General features: G+C 44.3%; 3 protein-coding genes across 17 annotated transcripts in view; 1 reads left to right on the forward strand and 2 right to left on the reverse strand.

Moving 5' to 3' along the window:
- Positions 1 to 2,799, forward strand: part of TRAF3IP3 (TRAF3 interacting protein 3) — a 28,047-nt gene extending 25,248 nt beyond the window's left edge. For 3 of the 7 annotated variants that reach the window (XM_027776104.1, XM_006159325.3, XM_006159326.3), the window contains exons 14-16: positions 247 to 383; positions 1,839 to 1,952; positions 2,538 to 2,791. In XM_027776104.1, the coding sequence (XP_027631905.1) occupies positions 247 to 383; positions 1,839 to 1,952; positions 2,538 to 2,630 (344 nt within the window). In that variant the 3' untranslated portion in view covers positions 2,631 to 2,791. Of the gene's footprint in view, positions 1 to 169; positions 384 to 663; positions 815 to 1,838; positions 1,953 to 2,537 lie in introns of those variants that run through there. The other 4 variants (XR_003551207.1, XM_014591887.2, XR_003551208.1 and 1 more) reach the window with 4 other exon arrangements.
- CUNH1orf74 (chromosome unknown C1orf74 homolog) overlaps positions 1 to 5,113 on the reverse strand; it is a 29,394-nt gene extending 24,281 nt beyond the window's left edge. The window contains exons 1-2 of one of the 3 annotated variants that reach the window (XM_027776106.1): positions 4,943 to 5,112; positions 3,358 to 4,260 (exon numbers count right to left, since the gene is read on the reverse strand). In XM_027776106.1, the coding sequence (XP_027631907.1) occupies positions 3,378 to 4,187 (810 nt within the window). In that variant the 5' untranslated portion in view covers positions 4,188 to 4,260; positions 4,943 to 5,112 and the 3' untranslated portion in view covers positions 3,358 to 3,377. The other 2 variants (XM_027776107.1, XM_027776108.1) reach the window with 2 other exon arrangements.
- A 4,378-nt stretch (positions 5,114 to 9,491) lies between these two features.
- IRF6 (interferon regulatory factor 6) overlaps positions 9,492 to 27,575 on the reverse strand; it is a 44,917-nt gene continuing 26,833 nt past the window's right edge. Inside the window, exons 1-10 of one of the 7 annotated variants that reach the window (XM_006159329.3) lie at positions 27,440 to 27,482; positions 23,772 to 24,013; positions 22,807 to 22,891; positions 22,081 to 22,257; positions 17,503 to 17,707; positions 16,102 to 16,230; positions 13,448 to 13,621; positions 12,015 to 12,407; positions 10,871 to 10,989; positions 9,492 to 9,790 (exon numbers count right to left, since the gene is read on the reverse strand). In XM_006159329.3, the coding sequence (XP_006159391.1) occupies positions 9,566 to 9,790; positions 10,871 to 10,989; positions 12,015 to 12,407; positions 13,448 to 13,621; positions 16,102 to 16,230; positions 17,503 to 17,707; positions 22,081 to 22,254 (1,419 nt within the window). In that variant the 5' untranslated portion in view covers positions 22,255 to 22,257; positions 22,807 to 22,891; positions 23,772 to 24,013; positions 27,440 to 27,482 and the 3' untranslated portion in view covers positions 9,492 to 9,565. The other 6 variants (XM_014591903.2, XM_006159330.3, XM_006159328.3 and 3 more) reach the window with 6 other exon arrangements.

Consider the following 27,575-nt stretch of genomic DNA (forward strand, 5'->3'; position numbering starts at 1 on the left):
AAATATGCCAAAATAAGATGCCAATTTGTCCTCAAGGAGCTTAAACCCCAGCTGTCTGTTCAGGCTGAGCAGAGTCCTAGGGCAATTCTTTTAAGTCAGGGAATCTCCTTCAATTTAGTCTAGCCAAGGTGCAAGCCCTCTTTGTTCGCTCTCTTCCTCCTACTCCCAGGGGTTCTCATTCAGTGACAAGGTCCTTCCTAAGAAGTGTGGGCATCACTATCACTGAGAATCTGGATGCTTTTTTAGATCAGGCTTTGCCTGTGTGGAGTCCAAAGCCCTCTCATAACGAAGTGGAACCTGAGGGTACAGGGAAGGAAAAAGACTGGGATCTCAGAGACCAGCTGCAAAAGAAGACTTTGCAGCTCCAGGCCAAGGAAAAGAAGGTGAGACAGTGTCCCAGACAGTGAGGGGTTTCACTGACAGGGAAAAACTGCTGAGGACTTTGAAGTTTAGATTGTGATTAGATGTCCACAGGTACTCACTTGCTTGTACAAATGTCTTTACTTTTTGTTTGATAAGTCAGTCTTTTATGTATACCAACCCCTATTCAAGATTTTATTAGTTTCCCTTTGGAAAGTCAACCTAAACTCATTTACATTTAATAAACATATTAACTTCTCAAATTCTCTCTCTCATCAAGTATCTTAAAAACTTTATACCCAGGCCATGGATGAGTACCAATCAATGACCTATTAGGAACCAGGTCACACTGCAGGAGGTGAGCAGTGGGCAAGTGAGCAAAGCGTCATCTGTATTTACAACGGCTCTCCACTGTTCACATTACCACCTGAACGCCACCTCCTGTCGAATCAGTGTAAGCATTAGTCTCAGAGGAGCATGATCCCCATTGTGAACTGCATGTGCAAGGGATCTAGGTTTCATTCTCTCATAAACGTACCTCCTACTCAGCCCCCTTGGAAAAACTGTCTTCCACAAAAAAAGTCCCTGGTGCCAAAAAGGTTGAGGACTGCTTTATACAGCATAATTTAAATAGCAGAACTTTCTTTCTAAAGACAGTTGGCCCATAGAGTCATACATACATAGATTAGGCATCCACAGATTCAACCAACTGCAGATTTAAAGTGTTGTTATTGCTGATGTATACTATGTAGTTACAGCCTATGATGGCTGTATCTGTACTGAACATGTATAGGCTATTTTTCCTTATCATCATTCCCAAATACAATTATTTACATATCAGTTTTTTGTATGAGGTGTTATAAGTAAAGATGATTTAAAGTACATGGGGAATGTACACAGATAATGTGCAAATATAATGTCAATTTATATAAAGGACTCGAGCACCCACAGATTTTGCATCTGTGGGAGGTCCTAGGACCAATCCTATGCAGATACCAAGGGATGAATGTACACACATACATACAAACATACATACATACCCCTAGGTTCAGCTGAAGTAAGACATGCTGGTAGATGCTACTACTCCACAGACTGAGGCTACATGACAGGCCTGGGTTCAGTTCCCAGTCAATCCCCAAAATGAACATTCCCCAGAAATATTCACATACAGCTAGCTCCTGGGAAAGAAATTTTAACTAACATCCCTTATAGGTCTTTTACATTCAAAAAACTTTATTTTTTAGTGCCCACTACTTACACACTGTCATATAAAAGCACTTAATATATAAAATGTAAATGTGTTATAACAAATCATTTCAATGAACACATTCCAGAAAAACTAGGTGAGAGAATGGAAACACAATCTAGAAATGTTTGAGGGATAATGGTGGTGAGGGGCAGTGCCCCAGAAGTTTCTCCTACCCGGCCTCTGTTCTAGACAGAATTGGTAGTGGTAACCTCGGTGATATTCTCCACAGTGCAGAGAACTGTATTCAGAGTTAGACAACCTCCGCGACGAGTACCTCTCCTGCCGGCATAAGCTGCAACTCTGTCGAGAAGAGCTGAACCAGGGCCGGCAGCCGCCTCCCAGAGTAAGAGAGTTTATCTTCCCATAATCCTTGATGACTGTGGGACAAGTCCTTCCTTAACCATGTCTTGCAGATAAAATTTAGCAGTCCATGTCAACACTGGGTCAGCCTGTTCTACTACACTTGATTTATACTATACTAACAGTATAACAGCCATGAAAAGAAATTGGCTCCTATATCCAAGCCCAGTGCTCACTGTCTTGAGCTCAGACTCTACTATTAAAGTATGAAAGGGTGTCTTTAGCTTCCTGTGAGCACAGTGGCAAGGGCAGGAAGAGTGCAAAAGTACTGAAGCACAAGAACAGAGAATGTAATTTTGCTGAGTTATTTTCTACCCTTGATTATTCATATCTGCAAATAAGTATGTGGTCCTGCTAGATATGGTTCCCTGGTCCAGAGAACACTGGTAAAGTGGTTTGAGCCCAAGGGCGGTAACAGAAAGTGGGACTGAGTGAAGTAGCCTTTTCTCTGCTATCAACTCAAGGTTTTCCACTGGGCTAGAATAGGAAGGAGGAAGATTATTTTTGCCTACCTCTTCTTCAGACAACTCACAGCCACTTTCTCCTATCTCCCCCTCCCTTCACACAGGGGCGATGTGGCCCATGGCTCCAGTTACTGATGGTGGTGATTGCCACAGTGCTGGCAGTGTTCCTGGCCAACAAAGACAACTTGATGATCTGAATAACTTGTGACAGTTGCCTCGGGTAAAGCTTAGAAATAAGGAACTCAGTGAAAAATTAAGGTTTGGGTACTTTACAGCTTTGGCTTTTCCCTCAACTGAAATGAAATTTGTTATTATTTTTTACATCTACTGTAAATAAACTTCACCTGACCTGACTGTTCCTCATAACTTGGTTTATTACTGAATGACACTTCACATCACAAGTATGACACTTAAGCACCCTGGTCTACCCTCCTTAATCCTATTCAGTTGGAGGTATGTAAATATGCAGAAAAGTACAGCTTTTCTGTTTTCCTGGCAGATGCTACCCATACAGGATAAGTATATTTACAAAGCTACCTAATAAGGGTATACTGTCCTTGTCCTCCACCATCCTTCTTTTCCATCTTTTTCTATTATCCAGTCAAAAATGAACATCTCCACTAGGTAAAAATTACTTTTTACCTAGGAAAATTCAAAAGGAAATTTCAAAAGATTCATGGAAAATAGGATGTCTAAGTTTATTCTGGTGTAAAACATTTTGAAATCCACCTAGTATTTCACATGTATTTTCCACGAACTTCTTAGATTCCCTCATATGTACCATCACCACCACCAATGCACTTTGTACATATAGCCAATTGATTACAGCCATTTTTTGATGCTGCTCTCAAGACACTTGGAATTACCACTCGAAATGATTTCTATTGGCCATTAACAATCTAGATATGATTAGCTACTAAGTACCTTCTCTATGAGAGTTGAAGTTAGAGGGCCACAGCTGGCAGTGTGATTATCTCAGATGAGATGCTGAGGTCAGTAAAGTCATTCTGACTCCTAAACCGGGTTCTGAGGTCCTTCTTCCAGTTGTCTACAATGTTCCTCAGTGCTGGAAACAAGCTCTCTGGGACACTGAAGGAATAGAGCAGGACTGGAGGTTGACCTAGCAACCAAGAAATCCGGGCAGTGAACACTCGTAGTGGAGTCAAAGCTAAGCAGTTGTCATCTCCCTGGTTCAGTTGAAAGGTATAAGAAACTGGATAGCCCAAGAGGAGCCCAAATACAGTACAGAGATTCCAGTCTGAGGAATGGAGTTTGCTGTGGGAGACTGCTAAAGATAGGTCTCTCTGCAGCCCCTGTAAGTGTGCGATCATCTCAGCCATGAAGACCTTCAAGTCCTGAAGTTGATCCAGGGAGCAGATGGAAGGGTGAGGCTGGGAGCTGGAAACATCTATAAAGGCTACTGCACCAAGCAGCACCTGTTCCAAGTGCTGACATACATGCCCAGGACTGACAATCAGGTTATTTTCTCCAATCTCAAGGATATGAAGTCTCAGAGTCAGAAAGCCCAGCTCCTGCAGCTCCTTCAGATACCGCTGGAGCTCTGATACCCCTGCACAGTTGTGGTCATAGAGCAGAGCTGGCTTCAGACCTCGGGCTACAGCCAGCACCTCTCCCGCTAGGTGAAGGCAGATAGATCGGGGTGGACTCCATCTCTTTCCCATGCCCAGGGTCTGCTGAGCAGCTGCCACCAGAAGCTGAGGGCTTGGTGTTGACATGAGACCTGGAACCAACATTAAGCATAACCTTCTCAGCTAGGCAAAGTTCCCTTCCTTGGGTTGCATCTCTCAGCTCCAGACACTTAAGAGCCTAAAATCAAAGCAATAGCAGAGAATTAACACCAACCAATGACATACTGGGAAACCTGAAACAACCTTCCTTTTAAGTCTTCTAGCATTTTCCAGGGGTTAGTTTGTCCCTTCCTCTGCTTTGCGTGAGAACTCAAGCTGAAGAAAATGGGGCCACCAAGAGTACCTGATTTCTCTGGCTAAGTCTTCCTTAGTCCCAAATCCATGTGAACTTCAGGCCTCATGGCCAGATTTATATTATCTCTGACTTCTAAATCTTACGTCTTCAAACGACGTTCTCTGATTCAAATCTTAACTCTGGGGCAAAGAGGCAGGGGGGTCTTTGGCAAAATTCTGAGCATTTTGCCCCAATCTGCCTTTCTGGGACGGAGTTCTAGGTTTAAATATATTCTTCCCGCTGCTAACTTCCCCGTCTCTTCCCGCCAAGGAGAAGAGCATTCTGACTAAATGAATATACTGTAGAACGTGGACTAACTACCATCTTACCCTGAGATCTAAAGGTAAATAAACGAAATCTGCTACAACCGCACAAGGCTTGTATTTTAACTTCTGCTGCTCCACCCTCCCCTCCTGGCAGAGGACATCCTGGAATCCTTGGAAAAGAGGCTCCCTCCAAACCACACACCCTACATCTGAGCAGCTACAGTGATTTGTTAAAGGAAGCAGAGACCTCTCTCACATACTTTCTTCCGCCACTTCCGCTGCAGTTCACGGCTCAGGAACTCCTTCCGGTTTCCCACCTGCTGCGGGTAAGGTTCACAGTGGCTTGCGCCCTGCCGCAACACCGGAAATCACGCCAGACCCAGGAGCGCCCCCGCAGCCTGCCAGGCTCAAAGCAGGCGAAGAGAAACTGTTGCGCACGCGCACCCATTCCGGTCCCGCCCCCTTATTACCCTTCCGTGACATCATCCAACCCGCCCTCACGCCTCCGCTTAGAACCACTGGGACGCTGCCCCACTGCGCGCCGGAAGTATGTGTTGCCCGCAGCCCGCCCTTTCCGGTCACACAAGACTAGGCCCCGCCCGTCTTAGCAGGAACTGGGAGTGGCGAACGTGGATGGAAAAGGGTGGAACCTGGGGGACCGGTTACCCACCGCTGCATGCTGCCTCGCAGCCTGCCCCGCCTGGGCGTTATGAAGTTTGGGGGGGATCCAACTTGACGGAGAAGCCAGGAGCAGGACACCCAGCAATTACCGAGCACCTTTTGCTTTGTAATGGGGGAAATGTGCTTTTCCTTCCAGACGAAACACCTTGCTTTCTGTCTCTGCAAGCGTGTGCGCCCTATATCAAAAACTCCCCCCCCAAAAAAGACTACCTCAGTATCTGAGAAAATGGCCCAAAGGTCTTTACAGCAGGGTTCTTTAAAAAGTTCACTGAAAATATGTATTATGACAAAACTATGCATAAATTTTATTATTTGTACCCCAAAACCCTTGTACTTCATTTTCCCACCAATTTTTCTAAATATCCTCTTAGGTGGGAAGCAGAATAGAGGCCAAAGAAACTGCAGACACCTACACGGAAGGTTTCACTCTTGGCTTTACCTTGGTGGCAATCTTCAGTCTGTGACAAAAGGTAACTGAAATAAAGATGAAGTGAGCAAACGATGAGTTTTTAGAGGCTGCCAGCCTAACTCTGGTTATTAGCTTAAAGGAAGCCAGAAACAGACTAGAAACTAGTCCTCTAATTATAATTTCTTTCCTTCCTCATATTTATGTATTTTATTTTCCCACAGTGGTTAGCAGTAACTCTCTAAAATATGTACTTGGTTCACTCGTTTATTCCAGCAACAAATATTCAAGAACATACTGTGTATCAGATGCTGTTCTAAAAACTAGCTGCAAAGTCTAAGACAATCCCTGCCTTCAACAAGTTTGTAGTCAAGCAGGACACAGATGCTGATCAAATATAAGGGAAATGATTACACTGAAGGATGAAGTCTTTAGTGCTATGGGAATTATACCCAGGGACCTAATTTTATGAGGAAAAGGGTCATCCCAGATCCACATCTCCCAATTTACCTCCAGTGGGTTTCTTTTCTTTCTTTCTTTTTTTTTTTTTATGGGGTGGGGGGAGGTTTTTGCTATAGGGAGCGCGCACTCACCAGAAAGAGAGACAGAAAGCGAGAAATCACCCCCCAGGAGGGATGGCCTGCTGCAATCCCTTCTCCTCCATTCTCCTCTCAGGATCTTGGGTACACACACACATGTGCCCCGCATGAATTTAAGCCACCAGGTCTGGGACTCGAACCACAGTCGACTACATGGGAGTCCAGCAACACAGCCATTACGCCAACTGCTGGTCCTCCCTGTATTGTTTTATCTTTGAACTAATTTAATTTCGTAGAGGGCATCATGAAGAAAAAGAAGAGCTGGTGACACAATCTAACTCCATCCCCAGTCTTAAACAAAGTGAAAGTGAGGAAACAGAACATACTAAGGTAGTAAGTAGTGGTAGCCACCAAAGAAAATAGCAGTTCAATCTCCAAGAAAGAAAGGACACCTAGTATCTCTCAGGACCAGAGAAAGAGTTCTTAAGGTGTATGAAGGGAACTACTTTCTGAAAACCCAGCATTCTGAAGTGGGATTGAAAGCAAGAAAATGAGCTATCTAGTTAAGATCACATAAAACCACTCATCTGTTCCTCTGACACATTTGTAAACTTTTCATTACAATTACATACTAAAAGCTCTGTCCTGGGACCAGCCAATACCATAATGGTTACATCACTGAATTCCCATGTAGTCAACTGCAATTTGAGTCCCAGACCTGGTGGTTTAAAACTCACACCAGGTGCGTGGGCTTGTGTGCCCAAAATCCAGAGAGGAGAATGGAGGAGAAAGGACTGTGGTGTGGCCATCCCCTCTGGGGAGTCATTTCTCATTTTCTGTCTCTGTCTCTTTGGTGAGCGCACATGTACCAACGCAAAAATTTCTCTTCCCCAAAATAAAACTGTCTTTCCTAGCATTTCAGAACACCATTTCAACACATTTACCAGCTCACATTAACTAGGCTTCTATGCAGACAGACATTAGATGTTAGCATATCACAGAAGAAGGGAAAGGGACTGGTCCAGATTCAACAGTTACTCTAATTTACTTACACTGGTTATTTTAAAATCCAAGATACAGCCAAATCCCTCACTTCATCCATTTAACATAATGACCAAAAAAGAAAAAAAAAAAAAGTATTTTTTATGCCTTGCATACTTTTTTTTTTTTGAGAGGTTTTCACTATAGGGCGCATGCGCTCGCCAGACAGACAGAGAGAGACAGAGAGACAGAAAGCGAGAAATCACCCCCCAGAGGGGATGGTCACGCCGCAATCCCTTCTCCTCTATTCTCCTCTCGGGATCTTGGGCATGCACGCACACGCGCCCGGCGTGAGTTTTAAGCCACCGGGTCCGGGACGCGAACCGCGGTCGACTATGTGGGAATCCAGCGACATAGCCATTACGCTAACTGCTGGTTCCCTGCCTTGCATGCTTCTTGATCTCTAAGTATAACTTTCCTTGAAGCTGTGCAACCAACATTTACCAACATTTTTCTTCGTCACGCTTTTTAATAATAGCAGATTTTACTAGTCTCTCAGAGACCCTAGAACCAAGGCTTAAGCATTTTAAATAAATGGATAAGAGCTACTGTCACCTTTGATTTACTTGAACTTTCAGGTTTTAAATAAAGGCAGACTATCTTCAATTATTTTGGAAAGTAGGACGTGGCTTGGGTTGAGGGTAAGAGACTAAACAGGCATCAGCATTCAAAGAGGACTGGGACCTGCAACCAAAGATTAGCATCTTATTTACCATTCAGGTGGTAGAGTTTACATTATGTATAATTTCATCCTTAAAAGGAGAGACAAAAGGACCAGAGACGAAGCAAAAGTTACTAGATAAGACCAGTTGGTGACAGATATAGCTACAGTGTTTAACACCACTCTTCACCTTCACTGCTCACACCCAGATACCTCCACTAGCAAGGGAGATGACTGGGTTTGTGCTAGGTGAGCCTTTTCCAGAGAGCACTACCCAGCCCTTCTTCACCCTGGCCTTAACACAGCCAACACCCAATTTTTCTCCAAAAAGTCCAAATGACAGGAAGACTCCAAGGAGGGAGAAACTGTCCCTTTTGTAGTCAAAGGAGTTTATCCTAGATGCCCTGCTCACTCTCAGGTCTTCCTCAGTGAATAAATTTTTAAAAACCTAATAATTTTAAAGGGGGGGGGGTGGCTTTTTCCTCTAAAAGATACCACCTGAGTCATTTCCTCTGGTCTATCCTCTCTACTCCACCCTACCCTACAGTGGTATTTGAGTGGTGACAAATTAGACACATGACAACCCATTCTTCCTCAGAATCCCTAAGCTCTCTATGTTGACAGCTTCCCTTTAAAAGCTCAATTTATGAGCTTTTAGTCCACTGGCCAGGTGACTTTCAGACTTTGGCACCCATTTCTATTTAGATACCATGCTTGGTTCCTAAGCAACCAACCAGCTCCTCTCCGTCTTACTTCCCCCATCAGAGAGCCAGCTTACTATACTAGCCAAACAGGTCAAACAGAGCTCAATCATGGACAAATCAGTGCTTGAAGGAACTTTAATGAAAGCAAGAAAAAAAAATGTGGTACAAGAACAATGAAGAAGCATTCTGTTCCAGGCAGTTTTACCTTGTCCAAGTAGAATGAAGTCATTGAGTCGGAGTTTTAAAGCTGGATGCAATTTCAGGCATCATTCCAATCCCTTCATGTTACAAGTGATAAATATGAAGCCCAGAGGTTAAATGACTTGCTCAAGGTCACATTGGAAGTAAAGCTGCAGCTAGAACCCTGGTGTCCAAACTCCTAGGCCAAAACTCTTCCTGCTACATCATACTACCACTGAGAAATTTAAAAAAGAAGAAAGGGCCAGTTGGTGACTGGATTCCACATGACTGACTACATGGTTCAAGTCCTGGACCCGGTGGTTTGAAAGATATGCCAGACACGTGTACATGTGTGCCCAAAATCCTGGCAGGAGGAAGAAATGGAGAGAAGGATTGCAGCATGACCCATCCTCCATGGGAGGTGTCTTCTTGCTTTCCCCCTCTTTCTTTCTCCAGTGAGAACATGTACCTCCTGACAAAATTAAAAAAGAAAAAAAGAAAAAAAAGCCTAAAGGATGATTTTTTCATAAATTAAATCAACTTTAAAAGCTAGACATATATGGAGAATCATAGACTTCTAACATTGTTATAGAAAAGAGAGATAGAAAGCTGTTATATCTGAGTAATAAAAAATATCCATATGTACAATCTTGTAAAAAAGAAAAGGAAGATTACTGGGCTGGCAGGGCAGGAGGCAGTTGCATGCTGGGGGTGGGCTGCATGGGCTGCCAGCTTTCCTGGGTTTGGAGGATGCGGTACAGCTGCTTCAGCTGAGCAACAATGTTATCTTTGATGTCTGGAGTCGAGATCTGCAGGCGGACACTGCCACTGTCAAAAGATCGTGTGAAATCACCCGAAAACATCTCATAGATCATCCGAGCCACCACCGGAATGACCTGTTCAAGACACAGAGCACACAGGTATTTGTTGAGGATAAGGTTATTCTTCTGTTTGTTTGTTTTAAGTTTATTTATTTATGCCATGAGTGAGACAGACAGAGAGAAAGTGACAGAGAGAGAAAACCAACAAGGTCTTGATACTGCAATACGCACCCACCCTCAGCCAGCCCTGGTCATGGGCATGCATGGGTCTGGCATATTCAAGAAGGTCCCCGGACAAGAACCCGGAACACTTGCATGTGAGTCAGCCTTACATAATGTCACATTTTGCCACTGTGCCACCATTCACCCCGGGAAGGTATTTTTAAACAGCACACAGGATATGGCTAGATACAGGACACACTGTCTTTGGAGCATCCTGCCTAGGTTTGCTCTAGAAGTCTGTTCAAATGAAAGTAAAGAGCCTCAATGTAGCATTATATCACATGCCTGAATAGAAGACTGCTTACTTAGCAAGACTTTAGGTAAATGTCATCTATTGCCTGCCTCATTTTACAACTCTAAGGCTAAGCCCAAGTGGCCTTGCTGAAATTTCCTAGAATGAGATTATATTATTAGGGGCCAGCAGGTGGTGTAGTGGTTAAGGGCACTGGACTCCCACATGGCCGACCATGGTTCGAGTCCTGGACCTGGTGGCTTGCTTTCTCTCTCTCTCTCTCTCTCTCTCTCTCACACACACACACACACACACACACACACACTCACACTGTCCCTCTCTGGTCAGAATTAAATAAATAAATAAAGTCAAAATAATTCTTTAAGAATGATTACATTATTAAAAGCAGCTTAGAAGTTTCTTCTAAGAAAAGCTAGAATTGATCATATCCTGTGAGATTTCAGCAAGACTCAAATGTCAGTAAGGGAATGATAGTCTCCACTAAATGAGTCATCCACTTTAAGAACCTCACATTCATTCTTCAGCTTGTCCCTATGGTACAGAGCCTGAGTCTTCTATCCCATCTGAGGAATTAAAACCCACATAAGGTGATGGATGCTAGATGAGGATATGACCCAGTCCTATGTTCAAAAGCCTTGGCAAAAAAGAGAAGAGTTATTGACACATCCTTATAACCTCACCTGAACCAAGATGAGTTTCCTTTCCAGGGGTTTTCCGTCTGGCCATTCTTCCCCAAAGCATAAGTAGATCTCAAACGGTGGCTGCTTCTCTATCTGCCCCTTTTGGTGAGCAATGAGATCTGCAGAAGGTGAAAAGAACAAGTTTTGGTATTCAGGGTCATTCCATATTCACTCAGTGAACACCAGATTTTATGTTGTCCAATTCAGTACCCACTAACTGCATGTGGTTATTAATTATAAATGTATTAAAATTAAATAGTTCTTTGTCCACATTAGTCACATTTATGTGCTCAATAGCAGCTAGTGGCTACCACACTGGATGGCACAATAGAGAATATTATCATTGTTTCAGAGGGTTTCATTGGACATCGCTGATCTAGACTTAGGATTCAAATCATATTATAAAATTTATATCTCAATGCTCTCCATAAAACTGCCTTCTTGAGTTCACCATGCATATAGCCCAAACAAAAAGATTGTGTTTTGCTGAATATGACAAACAGGTTCACCTTTCAAAGTTAAAGATAAGCTGGCAGCATTTGGGGGGATAATGATAAGGCTGTCTCCATTTTCTCTTGCTGATGGAGCTACACCTAAAAATAGTTCCCAAGTACATAGCCTTGCAGTAGAACTCCCTTCTTTGTTGTCTAGGTTTGACTTTGTTGCCTCTTCAGAATCAAAGCTCTCTTCTGCCTTAACATCCTCCAGAAGAAATTTTTTGGTTTAAGATCTTTAAGCCAGGGACTAGCAGATGGCATAATGGCTACGTCACTGGACTCCCATGTACTCGACTGTGGTTCAAGTCCTGGACCCAGTGGCTTAAACTCATGCTGGGTGTGTGTGCATGCGTGCTCAAGATCCCAAGAGGAGAATGGAGGAGAAGGGATTGCAGCATGGCCATCCCCCCTGGGGGGCTGATTTTGTTTTTTCTCTCTCTCTCTCTCTCTCTCTCTCTCTCTCTCTCTCTCTCTTTCTGTCTTTCTGGGGAGTGCATGTGCCCTATAGCAAAAACCTCTCAAATACTAAAAATGTCTTTAAGCCAGGAATGGGTGGGCAGTGGGGGAGGGGGAGTGAAGAAGGGAAGATGTACTTCTAGATAACAATTCCCATCATGAACCTTAAAAAAAAAAAAAAAAAAACTCACCACTAAGGAATGTTTCCAGACAAAACAGTTTGACCTTCTTTTGTCTCTCAATCAGGTTGGGGGCAGCAAGTGATGGGGCACATGGCCCAGACCAGTACACCTTGCACTGGCACAGCCTAATAGCATAAATGGCGTGGCCGCTGACCTCCAGGATCAGTCCTCTGTCCATGACATCTAGCAGCTTGCTAGTGAATAGCTTCTGCTTCTCATTGGTGATATGCTCCGGACCTGGAAATTTGACCTGCTCCAGGCTGACGGGACCAAAAAGCTCTTCCTGGTCAGGCATGGGACCCAGGTCCCCATAGAAGAGTCGGCAGCCCTGGGGATTGCTCACAGTCATGGTCTGTCCATATTCCTTCCCACGATATTGAAACTTGATGTCCAAGTCAGTCACTGCAAGGTGAGATGACAGTAAGAGTACTGCTTCACCGCTCTGCCTGTCCATCCCTGCGACCCATGCAAGTTCCATCAAGAGCAAGTCATCATTCAACCAACTTTCAGAAAAGCCACTGCCACATTTATCCTTTCTGCAATAAAGGGAGAACTCAACAGATCTCTGGAATATTCACTCAAAAGACTGCCTTGTAGTAAACAGTCTAAAGTCCATCTCTGTTCAATAACCACACCCTAAGGGCTAGAATTTCATCAAGCAAAGTGTTGGGTCCTAGTATCTCTATGTCATACTGAATATTCACATTAGTAGGCATTAGAAAGAGCAAAAAAAACTAAGGTGTCTGGCTTGTGTCCTGTTTGGGGCTCACTGTTGAAAGAAACCAGAGGAATAAGAAGAAATACCAAGCCATCTTTCTGAAAATTACAGATGTGAGTGCACATTGTGCATCTGTCCTAACAATATACATAAAAGTTCACAGTTCACAGCAAAGTAAATTTTCACTCGGCAAGTCTCCATTGAACCCAGCAAAAGCTACTTAGCCTCTTGGACAAAATTTTAACACTCATGCCTCCTTCATGTAAAATGTGAGGGAGACTAACGTAAAGACATTGACTCTTCATTGAAACAAACTAAACTTGTGCCAAATTTGGAGAGAGGCTTTTTTCTGTGTCCTAAAGTGCCTCAAAATCCAAGAGCCTTCTTGACCAAATGTATGGCCACTAACCTCCCTATCTCACAACTGTCCTTGTCCTCAAATTACCTACCCAAACCGATAAACTCAGGCCTCTCACCAATCTAAGAAGGGAGTAACCTGGAGCTGTAACCAATCAGAACATCACCATGGGCAAGTAGATATGGGCTAAAGTTTCTTGACTTCTTCCCTGGTGACTCATCGGCCAGCCAGGAAGTAGACAGAGGGTGCCTGTAGGACAAGAAGTTATTCTATACATGGAAAAAAAAAAAAAAAGGTGGAAGACCAGACAGGAAAGGGATCATAATAGGAGCTGAATACTCAACAAGAACGTAAGAGCTCACTTACTTGGAAGAGAGCTGATCCACAGCTCTGGAGAGCTATAGAAAGGTTGTATAGGTGCCTGAGGTACTTCCATCTCCAGAGGTTCAGTTTTGGGCCACACTGCTTCAGGACTGCAGTTGCCCACGCTGCAGTTACCCACGCTGCAGTTGCCCACACTGGCTGGTGCCATGGGAGAACCTAGAGTAGAAGGATGTGGGTGAGTAGGCAGGGGCACCACACATGTTCATCACCTGGTCTGAGGCTCTAAGAAGGAACAAGGTCAATAAAGTCAAACACTGAGCTATGACCCAGTGTGATCTCCCAGCCCACCGAAGATTCCCATAACTTAACATGGTAAGAAATACAGTTCCCCTGCTCCTACATTATTATTAGATATATTATTTCTCTCATAAATTCATAGTTCTAAAAAACCTTCATTTGCCAAAGATTAACATATAGACAAGTGAGTTTTTTTCTGAGGTCAAATTAGAATGGGCATGAGTGCAAGATTCCCCATTGTAAAATTTGGCTGTAGCAACTAAATAGAAGCTAGTTGTCTTTCATAAAACCAACTCAACTGAATTAGTTGATGAGCTTCAAATAAGTGTTAATGTACAGAAATTCTGTTAAAAACACATACTTATATATGCATAAAATATTTGGAAGAATACTCAAGAACCCAGAACAAGCTATTTCCTCCAGGGAAAGAACTAGAAGGTTCTAGGACATGATGGAAGAAAAGCCTTTCAATTTACTACCTTTTTGTACCATTATTTTTTTAATTAATTTTTTAAAATTTTGGCAACTCACCTTTTTTTTAGAATTATTTATTTTAATTAATTAATTTTTAAATTTGATAACAGAGAGACAGAGAGTAAGAAAGAGAGAAAGTAAAAAAGCAAGCCACCAGGTCCAGGACTCGAACTGTAGTCCACCATGTGAGAGTCCACCACCTTAACCACCACACCACCTGCTGACCCCTGTACCATTATTTTAAACCCTGGGAAGTATTATTTATGTTAAAGTACTCAATTAAAACTTAAAGCCTATCTTATTTCACTGTTACTGTCAATGTTGGCTTCCTCCAAAATCTACAGATTTCTCCTCCTAGTCTCACCTCTTAGGCATCTATTCTTCAACAATTCTTCCTCTGCCCGAACAGCTTTGAAATCACAGAGCTGACCCTTTGTGTATGAGTTTCTTTGACCCTTTGTGTACGAGTCTCGCTAAATCTACCTACTCATTTTACTTTTTTGTTTTTCATATTTATTTTAGAACTTACTAAAAAGGATGCAAGGCAGCCTAAAACATAAAGACACAAAATGTTTGCTTTAATAAAATACAAACAGAAATAGGAAATCAGGACAGTGAGAATAGGTTGTATCCTTTTAAAGGGTGAAAATAATATAATGAGTTAGCCAAGAATTTAGGAAAGGATTCTGCATGTCCAGATATCTAATTCTTAAAAGTTTGTTAACCAGAAATGTAGCAATTGGTAATACTGACCTGGAAAATCTCTATGAATTATAATTTTTCTTTGCTCATCACTTGATTGCAAAGATATAAATGGCAAGATAAATAAAGGAAGGCCAGTAGACACGCAGTAAGACTGATTTTTGTGATTCTCAACAGTAGGGGCATCACTAAGCATAGGGTGCCCCAAATCCTATAGAAATCATCTTGATATCCTGTTTCCTAGGGTGCATAAATTATCTCCTTTGACCCACAGCAGCCAGATGGCACTAAAAAGATAGTGAAAATCTGCTCAGCTATATACAAGTTAGTTGACTCAAAACATTACAGTGGACAGATGAAGTAATGAGGCTGCAGAGAGCAATTCAACATGTATTTGAGTACCCTCAGAATGTGCACTGAGGGATTCAAGACCTGTTCTTTCACACAGTGGACTGCCAACCTCTCAACTCATTTTTCCTAGGATGCTAAATTCAAAAGCCCATAAATGTAAAGTCTATTGCAGATATATCCCACCAAAACCTAGTATTAACAGCTACAGAAACAATAAGTTTCTGGGCCAGCAAGTGGCGTCGTGGTTAATGGCGCTAGACTTGCACATGGCCAACCATGGTTTGAGTCCCAGATCTGGCGACTTGCTTCCTCACTTTCTCTTTCTCTCTCTCCCTCTCTCTCTCTCTTTCCTCTGGTCAAATTAAAAATAAGTAAGTAAATAAATAAAGTTAAATAAAGTAATTCTTTAAAAATAAATAAATAAATAAGTTTCCAATGATACAGCCTAAGCAGAGTGGTCACAGTTAAGGAGATGACATGGAATTACATAAAGTGAAATATTGGAAGAAGTTGCCTATAGTTCACAGAAATGAAGCCTGCACTTAGCCTGAAGGAAACACAAAATTTGTAACACCGGTATATTTGTATGTGGGATTTTTTCCCTATTTCTATTTATTTGAATTATTACATAGAATTTAGAAGATGTTCTCTATGCTTAGGACTCACCCTCTGCACTGGAATAAATGAGTTATCCCATAAGCATGGGCAAAATTCCCTTGCCCATGACCCATGTTTGCTAACAGACCAACAGCCTGGCCACAGGGCTTAATCCTGCTTCCAGGGTAATGGTGGCTGAGGGGTTAGCAGTTCGAAGGAAACCTTTTACATCCTCCTTAGCTCTGCAAACCGTCCTCTTCCCTTCCCTCACTCACCATTGATGTTCAGAAAAGGGAAGGTGTCTTGGATGGGAACATGGTGCTGTGACTGATCGAGCTCATCTTCCTCATCTTCTTCATCCACATCATTATCCTTCTCATCCCAGGGAGCAGACCCAGTGGATCCTACCCGAGACACATAAGCCCAAAGGTAAGCAGTTCATGTTGTACCATCACCCCTGCAGCTGACCAGCCTCTATGTACAGAGGCTCTATGGGTTCAGTTTGCACCATTAATGTCCTAGCTAAAAAGAGTGAGAACACCAAGGGTGTACTGCTTTCAATGTTTCCTACAGATCCCTACTTAAGCTCTTTTCCCCTATCCAGGAGCTACAGACCTTAATCCTTTCTAGAAATCTCTACATATTAGCATACCTACATATTAGCTTCTTACACACTAGTATTTCTTTTAAGAACTCAAGGTACCAACTCCTTGCCCTCGTAAGCTTAGTATGGGCAACAGATCCTAGCCCCACGGTAGGGCCTCACTGGAGTACAAGTCTACATTATCTGTCTCTTAGTATGTGTTAAGCACTGAGTAAACAGGAAGATCAGGTTGTATTCTCTTATCAATACCCTACAAATTAAATGATCACTCACCCAATATTTATAAAGAACTTCATAGCTTTTACATATCGTATAAATCAATTCTTTTTTTTTTTCTTCTTTTTTTTTTTTTTTGGAGAGATTTTCACTGTAGGGCGCGTGCGCTCGCCAGACAGACAGAGAGAGACATAGAGACAGAAAGCGAGAAATCACCCCCCAGGGGGGATGGTCACGCCGCAATCCCTTCTCCTCCATTCTCCTCTCGGGATCTTGGGCACGCACGCACACGCGCCCGGCGTGAGTTTTAAGCCACCGGGTCCGGGACACGAACCGCGGTCGACTACGTGGGAGTCCAGCGACATAGCCATTACGCTAACTGCTGGTTCCCAAAATCAATTCTTATAATAGCCTTTCAAGCAGAAAGGAAAGATGAGAGACTACATGTCAGAGTAGAAGAAAATGAGACTCAAAGAGGTCAAATGACTTGATTCAAGTCCCACAATTAGTGAAGTGATAAGAACCAGGTTCAGAACTCAAACTAAGTTCTAATTCCTTCTCTTTCAAAATTACCTGGCCTCTGAGTCCCAGGAAAGATTATTTTACAGTAGGAATGCTATCTTTCCTCTACTTTCTCATACTTTAAGCAATCAGACTAATAACTTCTTTAAGTTAGCAAGAAGAGTTTGCTGAGTTTGCATCTGTTGTTCTCCAAGTCTTTCCTGGGGAAAGGCTTTCTTGCTTTACTAGTCTTCTATTTTGTAAACTAGGCTGTTTTCAAGTTGATTATCTCTTTAAGAGTCCAGCCAGAAGCTGGCATACTGCCTACCTTTTCCCCCACCAGCTGGGGCCTCACCTGGGTTAATGATTGAGCCCTGGGGCTGGGGGATGTCACACACTTGATATATCTTCACTGGGTTCATGGGCACCTCCTTGGTGCCGTCATACATCAGGTTGAATTCCCTGCTCTTGTTGAGAGCGCAGCGGAGCTGGGCCTTCCATTTAGCTGGGTCAGGATCATCCACTCCTTCCTGGTACTTCCCTGTCTCCACAGCCCAGGCCTGAAGAACAGGAAACTACAGTGAGTGCCTATATTGCCCAGAACCACTGTAGAGCGTGCGCGCACCTTTTCTCATACAGACACCAGACTCACATACAGCCCTGCATGACCACTCTACCATCCAACCCCAATTTACAGAGATGGCGGCAAGAAACACCGCACTTAGAACCAGGCACAGCAGGGCCTAAGGGAAGGAAGTTAAACCACATGCAAACAAAAATTTTCAAAGGAGGAACCTTATCTCAGATGCTGGTATCAGCACCTGTCAAGATGACAACACTATAATAAACTATTGAAAATAAAGACAATCTGGGGGAAACATGCACTAGAATGCCAATGGTAACTCTGACAGCAGAATTTCAGGTAGCTTTTTTGCTTATCTATTTTCAACATGAGTTGCTTATATAACAATGAGTACAGCAAAGGGTGATGGCAGATAATATGAAGAGTGGCCATGCTGGTTCCTTCCCCTCATCTTTGATCTGATTCATTAAAAAAGAATTACAGAAACCCAGTGCCTTTAGGAGAAGCATAAGCTGGGAGCTCAGCTATCCCTGTGGCTGAGGGTCTCCTGTCCTAATAGACCCACACCCCTAGCTTCCTCTATTCCCTCAAACTCCCACTTCATTGAAGCACCATGCTGTCGGCCACACCAGTGGCTAGGGCATGAGCTAAAACCATTTTGACTACTCCTTTCAGGTTTTCAAATATGGAAACTCTCAGCATTTTCCCTAGGTGAAGGGAATAAGGTAGTTTTCCCAGTAAGGAAAAAGGAAACCTGAGCTGCACATACCATAGACCAAGGTCCTCAGGAACAAAGCAGTGAGTATTAATAGAACCCTAGTCCTACTTCCAGCTCTAATAGGCATTTATATTTCTGTGCAAAGCATATATGCTCTCCCCAATTGCTAACATATTCTCTGATCTCTTAGCTTTCTTCAGAGTGTGACCTATTCTGGATTAAAAGGAGATACTAGCAGAGGACTCAAGACAAAGGACACACCAGCTTTTTCAGGCTCACAGGGCATATCATTTGTCCCACTCCAACTCCCTGCCTGTGGTCCTGACCAAGTTATCAGTACATTTTTCTGTCCTATCCATTGAAATATCTGAACTCCTCTAGTCACCCCCTGCACAGTCATAAGTAAGTTTTTTCCAAGAGCCAATTTAAATCCTTCTCCTCCAATGGTGGCTCACTTTCCCTTACCACCTTCTCCGATTTGGGTTCCCCCATTCATTTTGTTGTATGAAATGACTAAGTTTGACAAAGTTGTGCTGCCCTGGGAGGCTTAGCAGGGCCAAATTGCTGTTCCATTCCACCCAGCCCTCTACAGGGAATTTCAACTTCTCTGCTCCCTGGTATCTGGGAAGCACATCTTGGGAAGCCTGGCTGCTGCCTCCTCACATTTTCCTTTCCATTTGTTTCATTTGTTATGCTCACACCCACTCTGGCTACACACAGAGGACTTTGACCATATAGATTCTGGCAGAGCTCTGCAAATTTCTTTGGCTCTCAAAAGCCCTGCCCCTCCGTGGAAAGCAACAAGACTGACTAACGCCACAGCCCCAAATTTTCCTGCTCCCTGCACAGCCGTCCCCAGGACCCATCCTCATGATGTTGAGTACCCTTGAAGCAACAGAGATTGTAATGCTAGACTCAAGAAAGGAAGCCTACTAGGTACCACATGACAAATCATTGTGGTTTATAAACATCTATTTGTCCAAATCTATTCTGAGTCTTGTTTCCAAGATATTTTGGTCACTGTGCAGGTCCCTATATTTCTTTCTAAAATAATCCCTTATTTATGGTGCTTTATGAACCCCTTCTCATGCATTATTGCACTCACTCTCATGATAATCCTCAGAAGCAGGCATGTCTAGTTTCACCCCCAATTTACTGAAAGGGAAGCCAAAGCCCAGAGTGATTTCACTTGCTCAAAACCACACATGCAGCTGAAGGTAGTAAGCTTTGAGGCCAGGTCTTCCAATGGCTGTCATAAAGAGCAGGTAGACCTGGTTTCAAATCTACCTGGTTTCAAATCCTGACTCCACCTCTTATTGGTTGAGTGATTTTGGTGGATTAGCCCCTCAAATATTCAGTTCTGCATTTCTGTAGTTTGTTATAGGGCATGTATGCTCACCAGGGAGAGATAGCGATAGAGAGGAAGAGAGAGAAAGTGAAAAATCACGCCCCAGGGAGAATGGCCACATTGCAGTCTCCTCCAATTTCCTTTTGGGATTTTATGTGCAAACGCACACATGCCTGGTGTGATTTTCAAGCTGCTGAGTCCATGACTAGACCAGTACAGTTGGCCATGTGGGACCCAGCTGCCAAAACCTTCACACTACCTACTGTCCTAATTTCTGCACTTATATCATGAGGTTAATACTTCCCCTACAGGGCTGTCATAAAAATTAAATAAAGGACACAGGTGGGACCTGCAGTTGACGTAATGGCTATGTCGCTGGACTCCCATGTGGTCGACCGTGGTTCGAGTCCTGGACCTGGTGGCCTAAACTCACACTGGGTGTGTGTGTATGTGTGCCCAAGATCCCGAGAGGAGAATGAAGAAGGAACTGTGGCATAGCCATCCCCCCGGGGGGTGATTTCTCACTTTCTGTCTCTAGCGAGCACACACACCCTATAGCAAAAACTTCTCCAAAAAAAAAAAAAGAAGGACATAGGCACCCATTTCATGGAGTTAGTGTTCCACCTGCATATCCTGCCAAAGGCCCCTCAAAGCTTGCAATCTCTTGAATGCACTTGCAGTCTCCTACTTCCCAGACCTCCCTCTCTGCTCTCTGTAAATAGACATACAGATATAAATAAGGCAAAGCAGCCTCCCCACAGCCACCCTTTACTAAAGTCTGAAGCATGCAAATCACCCTCATAAGTGAGGCTTTCAGGAACCAGACACTTGGCCAGCAAGTCCAGTTTCAGGCCATGGCCACAATGAGAGGCTAGTTAGAACAGGGGCAGGTCTGTCCCTTTCTCAGTGCCAGCTCCAATAACTGGTATGGTATACAGATATTTTCCTCATCACTTTTACTTTCTTTCTAGGTACTCTCAGGACAGTTTCTCTCTTTCTTCTCTGCATCTGACATAACAGAGTTGAGTGGGAAACATCTCTAGAATGGCTTTCCTTTGAGCCCTGGGACCTTCTTTTCTGCCCTTTCCTGATCCAATCTCAGAAAGAATTTGGGGCACAAATAAGAGGCCCATTGTAGGAATTGGGTTTCACTCTGACTTCTTGCTTACAGAGAAAGACAAACACTTCTCCATGTCTTGGGGGTACAGGAACCAAAGCTACTCACAAGATGTAAGTGACCAGTAACAAGAAGATGGTCTACAGTACAGGCACAACCTCCAGGGTGACAACTCAGAGTTAAAACCCTGTCCCACAACCCACTGCTCATATATTCCTGCCTCAAGTCAAGTTTCAGTTTCATTTAAGTATTGTGCTATGTGACCTTTCCAGTTAAATCAAATGACCATATTAGAGCTATTTTTAATTTAAGAAAACATATTTGTAGAATAAAAACTTATAATTTACTCACCATTAATTTTTAACAGAGGTTATGGAAAAGGTCAAAATATAATCAAAAGAAAAACATAAGCCAACCCTAAGCACTGTCCCTAGGGAGCTGGATCCTACATGGTCAACTTCAGTTCAAATCCCATCCCTTATAGCTTGAAAAAGATGGGAGGTGTGTGTGAATTCATACCCTAAATCTTGATAGGGAGGAGGAATGGAGGAAAGAGACTGTAGTGTGACCATACCCAAGATCCCTAGGGACTGTGGCATGGCCATTCCCCCAGGGGTGGTGACTTCTCACTTTCCCTCTCACTGTCTCTGTCTCTCTCTCTCCAGTGAGTGCATGTGTCTAAAGCAAAAATCTCTACAAAAGAAAAAAACAAAGAAGTTCTCCAGACATAAACCCAGATCCCTCCCACGTGGGCCAGCCTCACAAAGTGTTGCATTTGACTGTTGCACCATCAACCGGCCTATATACGCACCCCTCATCACACCAAGAGCCCTGGTGAATAAAAAGCAGTCAATGGGCACCTTTGGAACAACCACGTCACTACAACCACGTACAGCAGCTTAGCCAACCCCACCTCAGATCCTTTGGTACATGAGTTGAGTACCTTCGACCAGTGAGAAAAGAATAAAGGGCTTCCACCATGGACATGCCCCAACAAGACAAATTACTATGCCTGCTATGCTTGGGCACCCCCATCATAAACATCCTCTGTTTCATCAGAGTTTTGGATCTAGTGTTTTCCCTGTGCCCAAATAGAAAAAACAAACCCAGAAAGGTCTGAAAGAACTGGAAAAAATTTCAAGCCAGATGGTGAAAGAACTCCTTTACCTTAAAAATGGTATTTTCCTCCTCTTGTTGAGGGCTATGCCGGGTGGCATGTTTCCAGGGAATCTGGAAGCGTTTGGAGTCCCTGTGTAGCCAGATGAGCCCAGGATACAGGCCACTATCCACCTGGGCCACCAGCCAGGGCTTCAGCCGAACTCTGCGGGGGTGGAGGGCCATGATCTGGGGGGAGGAGAGACGAGAAGTGGGGAGAGAAGGAGAATTAGGCCAGCCACTGGGAACTCTTCCCAGCCTCAGTTCCCGTATGATAGAGCTACCGTTTCACTAGATTACAGCAAAGAAACTAAATATGGGAATAAACTGTGCCAGGTGGGAAAGAAAAGAAAAGAGGTTAAAAGGTTCTTTTGATTCTTATTCCAAAGCCATTTATACTTCATGCTCTAGCCAAATCAGACTTATCATGCAAGCAGATCACATTTCTTCTATTTAAATCCCGAGGCAGAAAAATAAAAAGGTGATGTCATCCCCACTGGAACACAGTCCTTCCTGAAGTGCCCAGGGCTTTGGAAGAAAGGGGTAATTGCTCTTTCAATCTCATCTCAGAAGGAAGAACAAAATGAAAACTTCAAGTATATAGGCAAGAAACTGAAGCATGTTCTTTTTTAAAACAAGACAACAAGAGGTGAATGGCAATATTTCGGTAAGAAATGGCGCCATCGTAGTGAGAGAGGAGGGGAGAGACAAATCCTGGATTCTGAAGTCCTTACTTACATGCACGGGCAGGCAGTGTGTCCCTGGGGGCTCTGAAGAGCTGAACCTTCAGTCAGCTTTCCTTTCCTTTGGTCACTCAAAGATTCTGTACCGAGAAAAGGAGATCTCAGCTGATTATCCACACAAGAAGCAAGTTCTGGGGAGGCTTAGGAACAGTGGAGATGAAAGCTCTGCGATCACTTCCCTATAACTGAGTCTATAAAGCTTGGAAGTCCTAGAATAATCATCTACTAGATCCCTACCGCTGAGTACTAAAAAGTCATAAGACATAGCTAGAAAAGCCTCCCCACCTGGTCTGTTTATCTCCCTACAGACGCTGGAGTGGGCCGATTGGCTGCAGGAGTCAGCCTGGGTAAAGTCTGCAATTGATTCTCATAAAAATACACAGACATAGCAGATAACATTCAACAGCAGCCAAGGCACCCACAGTAGAAAATAAAGGCCTGCCCAGAGTGGGTAGGGAAAACCAGTTACTGGAGAACTATTTGCCTAGATGTTGCATTTGGATTTTTTGGTGTTCTGTTTTATTGTTTTTACTGAAGATGAGAAAGGGATGTCTGGAAAAATGACACTCATTCAATAGGTATTTGTTATCAGCGATTGTGTGCTAAGCACTGTGCTAGTTACTGAATATAAAAGCTCAATATTTTCATCAGATGCTTTTTCCTAAGGAAATCCACAATGGATCTACTCAGACCCCCACAAGAGCTTGAGGAAGACAGGAAAATAAGTCAGTCACCTTCATAGGCAGAGAGGTATGAAGACCTGGATTATGGTCCTGAAACCAAACCAGTTGAGTCAGCTGAAGGCTCCCACTGGCAGGAGTGTAGAAGAGGGGGTGGCCTCTAACACCACCTCTCTCGCCCGGCTGAACTTTCAACAAATGCAAAAACCCAAGCCCCACTCATTGACACTTTAAGAGCAAAATGGGAACTGCTCTCACCTGAGCCTTCTGACCCACTTACCAAGTCCTCCTGCAACTGAAACCTTCCTTGGGGGAGCAGAGCTCACAGTGGACAGATGAGGCTGGTAGGCAGTACTCAAGTGCTCCCACGGTCCTGGCCTTGGTTTAGGGTGTTTTGTAGGGCAGAATGTGAAACCATCACACCAGGGAATACAGTTACACCTTATAAGGAGGAAGGACGCTTATCCTTTCAAGGACAAGTTCTAATTTTTTCTTCCCCATCTGAGTCCTACTGAAAAGGGGCTGGGGAAAGGAAGGAAAAAGAGGATAAGAAGGGGCCAGCAAATGGTATGGTGGTTAAGGCGTTGGATTCCCACATGCCTAACCACAGTTCAAGACCTGGACCTGGAGGCTTGCTTTCTCAATTTTTCTCTTTCTCTCTCTATGGGCAAATTGAAAAAAATAATAATAATAAATTTAATAAATAATTCTCAAAAAAAGAGAGAGAGAGAGAGAATAGGAAATAAGAAAACCAGGCAATTTAGTAAGGGGCTTTTGAGGATTTCTACTGCACGACCAGTAAGTTCTATATTTTGGGCCTATCAGATGTATAACATCCACCTTTCATTGACCATACACTTGGAAAAAAGGGCTTCCTGTCATTGATCACAGTCTATCAAGACAAAATTAAGGCAACCAGGCCAAGACAGGGAGCCACACCTAGTGATGGAGAAGCAGCCACCCATAGAGATCAGCAGTTAGATCTACAGCCTAGGTTCTCAGTGTTCTCCCCAGATGGGACTACACATGAGCAACCCTGCCTCAGCCCCAGCCTGCCCTCCTCCCTGCCCTACCTCCCTCTCCACCTTCTGAAAGTCAGCCAAGACCCCTCCCAGCTGCTACCCAATAACTAAGACTAAAATCAGGCAGAGAGGCAGAAACTAAAAACAACTAAAATGACCAAGGGGGGAAATGATTCTCTATAATGTCACATCCACAGGCTGCAACATCAAGCAGCCATTAACAACAGAGTAGGTGGCTGAAGAATTTTTATTAGACTTGAGAAAGGTTTATAATATGAAGTTAAAGGGGGAAATGAAACATGCAACATTGACTATGCAGCATCATCTCCATTTTATAAAATAACATACTTGCAAACATGCTCATACACATGGAACTGAAAAGGAGAAATATACATACCAGTGTCATAAGATATCCTTCCCTATATACTTTCCTATATAATTCACATTTTCCTATCATGATATGCTTTGATTTATAATTAAATTTTAAAACTACAATATAATTTTTTTGAGTTTGTTTTGTTTGTTTTGTTATAGGGCACGTGTGCTCTCCAGAAATATAAAGAGATACAGAAAGCAAGAAATCACTCCCCCAGGGGGGATGGCCACGTTGCAATCACTTCTCCCCCATTCTCCTCTCAGGATCTTAGGTACGCACACATGCCCAGCGTGAGTTTAAGCCACCGGGTCCAGGATTTGAACCGTGGTCAACTACATGAGAGTCCAGTGACATAGCCATAACACCAACTGCTGGTCCCCAATATCATTTTTTTGTTTTAACCAGAGGACAATAAGACATTTCTTATGAAGGACAGTATCCAGACCCTCATTATCTGCATAGGCTTCACAGTATTCACATGTACTCTTACTATGTCCGACTTCATCCTCAGAATCCTGGAAGTGGTATTATCTTCATTCTACATCTAGGTTAACTGAGGCACAGCAAAGTTAAGTGCTTTGCCTAGGGCCTGGACCCAACACTCCTGTATGAAGTCCTGCTATGTCCCTCCCACCTGGTAAACCAAAAAATTTAACAACAAAGATCCAGCAGCACGCAGGCCCAAAACGGATTAGAGTTGATACCACAGGACATTCACTCTCAAACATAGGGAAATCAGAGTTCTCACTCTAAACCTTCTTACCATCCAAATTCCAGCACCTGTAGAACCCCTAGCCTAATAAACTCAGTTCTGGTGTCTCTAGCTGCCATCACAGCAAAATTCAAGGCCAGTGTCTCTAACAAGTATTTAGCCAGTCAGAGGACAAAATGTCAACCCATTCACTCTCTTCACACTGAGCAGAGAGCGAGGACATTTTCAACCTCCCCAAGGCACTAACTGTCCTCTCTCACACCCCATTCCAGTCCTCTATACCCTCACTGCTACCTCTGCAGCCTCTGCTCAGACTAACTGCAAACCCAAGAGTTGGCCTTTGGTAGTTTTGCTCAGAGCAGAATTCACCCACCATTTGTCTCAGACAGGTCTTAGTTGGTGGTCCCATTTTCCCTTCCTCCTGAAGGGAAGGGAGATGCTATTCTCCAAATTTCTCAGCCTTCCCTTCATTTAGTTTAGCCCCAATTAGGGGTAAACTTCTAGTCTTCCAGGAGTGACATTAAAAGACTATGGGACTAGCAGTTGACGTAATGGCTATGTCACTGGACTCCCATGTATTCAACCACGGTTTGAGTCCCAGACCCGGTGGCTTAAACTCACACCAGGCACGTGTGTGTGCGTACCCAAGATGAGAGGAGAATGGAGGAGAAGGGATTGCGGTGTGGCTAACCCCCCTGGGAGGGTGATTTCTTGCTTTCTGTCTCTCTGTCTCTGTCTTTCTGGCAAGCGCACTTTCCCTATAGCAAAAACCTCTCCCCCCCCAAAAAAAAGGACTATGAAGGGGAGTTGCAGGGTATTGGGCACTGCTACTGTGCATTTTGCATAATCTAACCCTAACCCTAAACTCTCTCTTGGGTCAGGGCCCACTTTCCTACTAGTACTCAAGCTCCATCTCCCTCCCCCTTTCTGGGCTTCCATCTGAACATCCACCAGAGCAGAGGTCGAGGTAGGGTGACCCCCTTTACCACAACACAGGGTCCCTAGAAAGAATGGCACCCCAGGCCTTCTTTACAGGCGGGCCTGGGAGACTTTTTCCCTTTTCTCCCTAACCACCCTCCAGCCCCTTCAGGCAAAGAGGGCCTCACCCCCAGAGCAACCACGCCCAGCGCCACCCTCCCAGACACCTAGCTGGGCTACTTGGAAATCCATGGGTGTCTCCCAGGCACAGGGCAGGGGCTGACTGTACCAAAGAAACTCAGGGAGGGAAAACAAACCGGCCAAAGCTCCCGGCTGTGCTCACCTTCAATGCTCCAAAACAACCACCTGGACCAACGGCCAGCGGGCCTGGAAAGTCCCCTCTCTGGGGTTCAGGAGCCCGTGGCCAAGCAAGTTGTAAGTCCAAAGGGGAGGGGGGCGGTGCCTTCGCTCTGTCCGAGGTGGGGCGAGTTGGGGGGCCCTAAGGCAGCGCCCTCCTTTTCGGTAGGGAAGGAAAGCGAGTTGACATAGTTCGGGATCGGGATCGGGAGGGGCCTAGCGCTACAGAACTTGGACCGCCCCAAAGCTATCTGGAGGAGGGCGAGAGGACAGGTACCCAGCTCCAGTGGGTGTCCCTAATAAATGGCCCCAAGCACACTCTCACGACCCCCCAAACTCTAGAGCAGACCATTCCCCACCCCCGGGCGTGTCTCTTCTTCCTCAAGCTAGTCTCCAGAAGTCGGCGTCCCCACCTTTCCTCAAACCGGCTGCCCGGAGCGCGTCCCTTCGAAGCGAGTCCGCTGCTGGGATCACCTGTCGCCACCACACTCCTCGACAACCTGGCCAAGTGGTGCCCGGCTCTGGACTGCGGGATCCTTTCCCTGTCCCGCACTAGCCCTTACCTGCCCGGCCCAGGTGCGCGGAGCTCACGTCAGCGCCTCGCCCCAGGACGCCGCAGCCCCCACCGCCGCCCGCCACGCCTCCCAGGTGTGGCCACGCCCCCCAGCGCTCAGGATTGGCGGGCGGGGGGGGAAACAA

The sequence above is a fragment of the Tupaia chinensis genome, unplaced genomic scaffold, assembly GCF_000334495.1.
Source record: "Tupaia chinensis unplaced genomic scaffold, TupChi_1.0 Scaffold000627_1, whole genome shotgun sequence".
In the NCBI taxonomy this organism is placed as follows: Eukaryota; Metazoa; Chordata; class Mammalia; order Scandentia; family Tupaiidae; genus Tupaia; species Tupaia belangeri.